The sequence below is a fragment of the Otolemur garnettii genome, unplaced genomic scaffold, assembly GCF_000181295.1.
Source record: "Otolemur garnettii isolate 467f Iridium unplaced genomic scaffold, OtoGar3 scaffold00100, whole genome shotgun sequence".
NCBI classification, from domain to species: domain Eukaryota; kingdom Metazoa; phylum Chordata; class Mammalia; order Primates; family Galagidae; genus Otolemur; species Otolemur garnettii.
In genome coordinates this window covers 6,508,005-6,512,593 of record NW_003852495.1, presented here as the reverse complement: position 1 = coordinate 6,512,593, position 4,589 = coordinate 6,508,005, and the positions used below count along the sequence as shown (strand labels likewise).

The following is a 4,589-nucleotide window of genomic DNA, read 5'->3' as shown; positions in this document are numbered from 1 at the left end:
ATTTTTTGGTTGCAGCCATCATTGTTGTTTGGCGGGCCCCGGCTGGCTTTGAACCCGCTACCTTAGGTGTATGTGGCTGGCGCTTTAGCCGCTTGAGCCACAGGCGCTGAGCCAACTCTTCTCCTTTTACTGTATCATTCCAATCACCATACAAACTGATTTAGTATCTTCTATCTTATAAATAAATACATCGATAAATAAGTAAACTAATAATTTCCTTCCATTATCTCATTCTAGCTATTGTCCCATTTTTCTACTCCTCTTAATAAAACTCTTCCAAAAAGTTGTCTAGACCAGTGATATCCAATAGAAATATGTGAGCCACAAATGTAACAGGAAATTTTCCAGTAATCACATTTCAAAAAGTAAATAGAAAAAAGTGAAGTAAATGAATATTTTTATTTAACCCAATAAAATAAAAAATGTTATTTCAACATGTAATCAATACAAAAATGTTATCATTTCAACATGTAATCAATACAAAACTTTATTAATGAGATACCTTATGTTATTTTTTGTACTGAGTCTTCCAGATCTGGATTATTTTATTTTATTTTTTGAGACAGAGTCTCACTTTCTCACCCTGGGTAGAGTGCCATAGCAGCATAGCTCACAGCAAGCTCAGACTCTTGGGCTTGAACAATCCTTGTGTCTCAGTCTCTGGAATAGCTGGTACTACAGGCACCCGTGTTTTCATCACAGCCACCCTATGAAGTAGCTCTTGTCAAGAGTATTGGTAATATCCATGTTACCAAATCCAATGGTCAGTTCTCAGTCTTCATCCAATACATCTCTCCAACTTAAAATATCCAGAAATCAATTCTTGATTCCCAACACACTGTATCCTGCCTTTACATCTCAGGAAATAGCTAGACTATTTACTGCCCAGACAAAAATCTTTATAGTTATCCTTTTTTTTTTTTTTTTTTTTTGAGACAGAGCCTCAAACTGTCACCCTGAGTAGAGTGCTATGGCGTCACAGCTCACAGTAACCTCAAACTCCTGGGCTTAAGCAATTCTCTTCCCTCAGCCTCCCAAATAGCTGTGACTACAGGCACCTACGGGTACTACAACGCCCGGCTATTTTTTGGTTGTAGTTGTCATTGTTGTTTGGCAGGCCCTGCTGGAATCAACCCTGCCAGCTCTGGTGTACATGGCTGGTGCCCTAGCCAATTGATCTACAGGCACCAAGCTTAAAATCATCCTTGATCTCTTTCTTCCTCTCATACTCTAAAACCAATCCCTGATCAAATTATTTTCTATCTTCTATCCATACCTAGCATTTTGCTGTTTGAATGCCATCACCATGGTCAAGGCTGCTGCCACCTGCTTCCCTGCTTTCACCCTTACTCCCTTGCTATTTTCCTTTTAAAGCATAAATCAAATCATATGACAAACATTCCAGTGGCTCTCCTTCAGATGAAAGAATTCAAAGTTCTGTTCATGATTTTCAAGAGCCAACATAATTTGGTCTCCAGCTACTTCATAGCACTCCTTTCCCTCCAAGGACATTGGCTCATTGCTACTCGTGGAAACATCAAACATGTAACTTTCTTATTGCTATTCCTTCTACTTTTAAAGCTCTTCCCCAGGCCTCCACAATACCTACTCCCCACTTTCACTGAAGTTTGCTTTACTTAAATGTCACTTCTTCAGAGAGGCTTAATCAAGGATGCTTGATCTCCCTATTTAATACAACGCTCCATACTATGTAATTATACTCAAGCCCAGTGATTTTCAACGCATGTGCTGTGACTGGATCTTAGGTGTGTGGCCAGAAGTTTTAAAGGTAATTAATTAAATTATTTTTGAAAAAAGTTTGAAGCATAGTAAGTATATTCTTTCTTCACTCTTTTTATTCATCAACATAATTTAAGTGGGTAGAGGAAGTTTAACTATAGGATGAAGGATGCTGTGACATAAAAAAGGTTGAAAAATACTGCTCTAGGGCCCCCAAACTGCTTCATCCCTGAGGCCCACTTGACCCTAATTATCACCTGAAGTCGGTCCCTAATCCTAGTCCTCACCCTAATGACCTGAACTATCATCATCTCCCAAGCCCATGTGAAGGTAATTATCACCCAAAGCCAGGTCCTAAGCCCACCCCTCATCCTTGAGGCCTGCCTAATCCTAATTATCACTGGAAGCCAGTCCCTAAACTGAGCCATCACCTAAGGACCTGGCACCCTCTTCCTACACTCTTTATTGCCAAGACCCAACTGACCATAATTATCTCCCAAAGCTGGGAGCCAATCCTAGCCCTCACCCTGGGGCTCCAAACCCTGTTTATTCCACAGGTCTGCCTGACCCCAATTATAACCTTAAGCTGGGTTCTCACCCTAGCACTCACCTTACGGTCCTATCTCTCTTCAATCTCAAGCCTGCCTGATCCTAATTATCACCACAAGCCAGGCCCTAACCCTAGCCCTTACCTATGGGCTTGGATCCCTCTTCACTATCTCCCGAAGCCAGGAGCCAACCTTAAACCTCACCCTAGGGCCTCAAACCCTATTCATCCCACAGGTCTGCCTGATCCCACCAAGGTGAAGCTGGGCCCTCACCCTAGACCTCACCTTAGGGCCCCATCTCTCTTCAATCCTGAGGCCTGCCTGACCCTAATTAGCACCCAAAGCCTGGTCTTAATCCTAGCCCTCACTCTAGGGTCCCAAACCTTTTTCAACACACAAGTCAGTCTGACCATAATTATCACCAGAAGCCAGGCCCTAACTCTAGCCCTCACCTAAGGGCCTGAACCCTCTTCATCCCTAAGGCTCACTCTACCCTAACTGTCGCCTGAAGCTGGGTCCTAACCCTAGCTCTCACCTGAGGGCTCCAAACCCTTCTCATCCCCCAGACTCTATAATCATCCAGAGTTGGGCCCTAAGCCTAGCCCTCACCCTGTAACCAGCTTTATAAGCAAAATTTTACAATTTTCAAGTGCCTTAGCTCACTAATATTACAAAGGAGTTTCTAGTGTTCACATCAGAACTGAAGCAGGCAGCTAAGTGGCCCTGACTGGACAGGGATGAAATAGTGAGTGGTATCTCATCTCCAGTGGCCTCACAATGCCAGTCTTAGAAAAAGTAGAGAAGAGACAGAGAGTTCTCAGTACAAACTGCTGAACAGACCTTTGTAACTTTCTGTACACTTAGGCAATTCTTTTGAGTTTTTCCCAGGAACAGCAGAATCTCCTTATACCCCCGAGATAACCACAGCACCTTACTCTACCAGGACTCCAGAGAAAGACAAGATAAGCGATACGCCACTGCAGATTGTGCTTGAGAGCCACTGAGCCTGTGCACATGGCTGAAAATATGAACAAAATTAATCCTTAGCTCATAATACTAAAATCCCCACCCTGGGGAGAGATTTGTCTACCATTTTTTGTTCATGAGATGTATGAACTAAGGTGATTCCTCACTGTGCTTGGGTTCCCTGCTCTCCAGCCCAAACATGCAATGAGGTTCCCTCCCTTTATGCATTATTCATTTTCACCTACATAAAACCCCCTTGACCCTACTAACTGGGGAGGTGGATTTGAGGTAGCCTGTGCTTCCCCCTCCCAGTTGACACCACATCCTTTGAAATAAATCCTTTCTCCCTTGACAATCCTTGTTGTCTCAGTAATTGGCTTTCTGTGTGGCAACCAACAGTGAACTCCCCTTTGTGGGACTGTTAACCCTATGGCAGTGTTTTTCAACTGTGTGCCCTGACAGGATCTTATGTGTGCTATGATGATTTTTAAAGATCATTCATTAACTTATTTTCAAAAGAAGTTCAAAGCACAGTAAATATATTATTTTTTCACTATTTTTTTAATCAACATAATTTAAGTGTGTCGGGGAAGTTTAAATAGGTTAAAATGTGCCTTAAGATTAAAAAATGGTTGAAAAACATTTCTCTAGCCCTTATTTCACTTGCACTCACCTCCAACTCAATCAATCATGCTCCATCTAAAGAGGAGAGTTCCAATTCATCACACATTTAAGCATAACACTGAGTAAAAAAGGTATCATATGTTTCGTAAAAGCACTGTATGAACAAAATGTGGAGAGAGAAAAACGGAAAGGATGCTCACTGGATTATTTGTGACTCTCTGGTCCCAATGTCCTGAAAAATGAGGTGAAATTTATGAAAACATCCACTTACCTGAGACATGGTTTTACAAAGTCCAACAGCCATTCTTCCTTTCCTTTTTTAGTTTTCTCTTTTGGAGAAGAACCAAGTCCCAATAAGGAAGAGTTAAGAGAAAAAGAAAGACATCTCAGCTCTATGTTGTTTCAAGATTCACAAAGATAGAACCATTGTCTCTTTGGGTTTCCACCTCCTCACATGAGCCAGCCTCACATTTCCCAAGATCTGAGATAAAAGTCAGTGTTGAACTTAACCCTGGAAGCCTCGAATTATATTACAGACACACAGCCTAAACTCAAAATCTACCATCCATCCCATGGCCACGGCAATTTATGATCTGGCCTCTGGCTGCCATTTTGACCTCATTTTCTATGATCCTCTCCCTTGTTCCCCCCACTCCAGGCACACAGGTCTCCTTTCTACTCCTCAAACACTGTACAGGCTCCTCCTTGAGG

The 4,589-nt window shown here is 42.2% G+C and overlaps 1 protein-coding gene across 1 annotated transcript in view; it reads right to left on the bottom strand.

The window, feature by feature from the left end:
- Window positions 1–4,251, bottom strand: part of ZNF527 (zinc finger protein 527) — an 18,199-nt gene extending 13,948 nt beyond the window's left edge. Inside the window, exon 1 of the mRNA XM_012809199.2 lies at window positions 4,150–4,251. Coding sequence (XP_012664653.1) covers window positions 4,150–4,182 — 33 coding nt within the window. The 5' untranslated portion in view covers window positions 4,183–4,251. The remainder of the gene's footprint in view (window positions 1–4,149) is intronic.
- Between the last annotated feature and the right edge of the window lie 338 nt (window positions 4,252–4,589).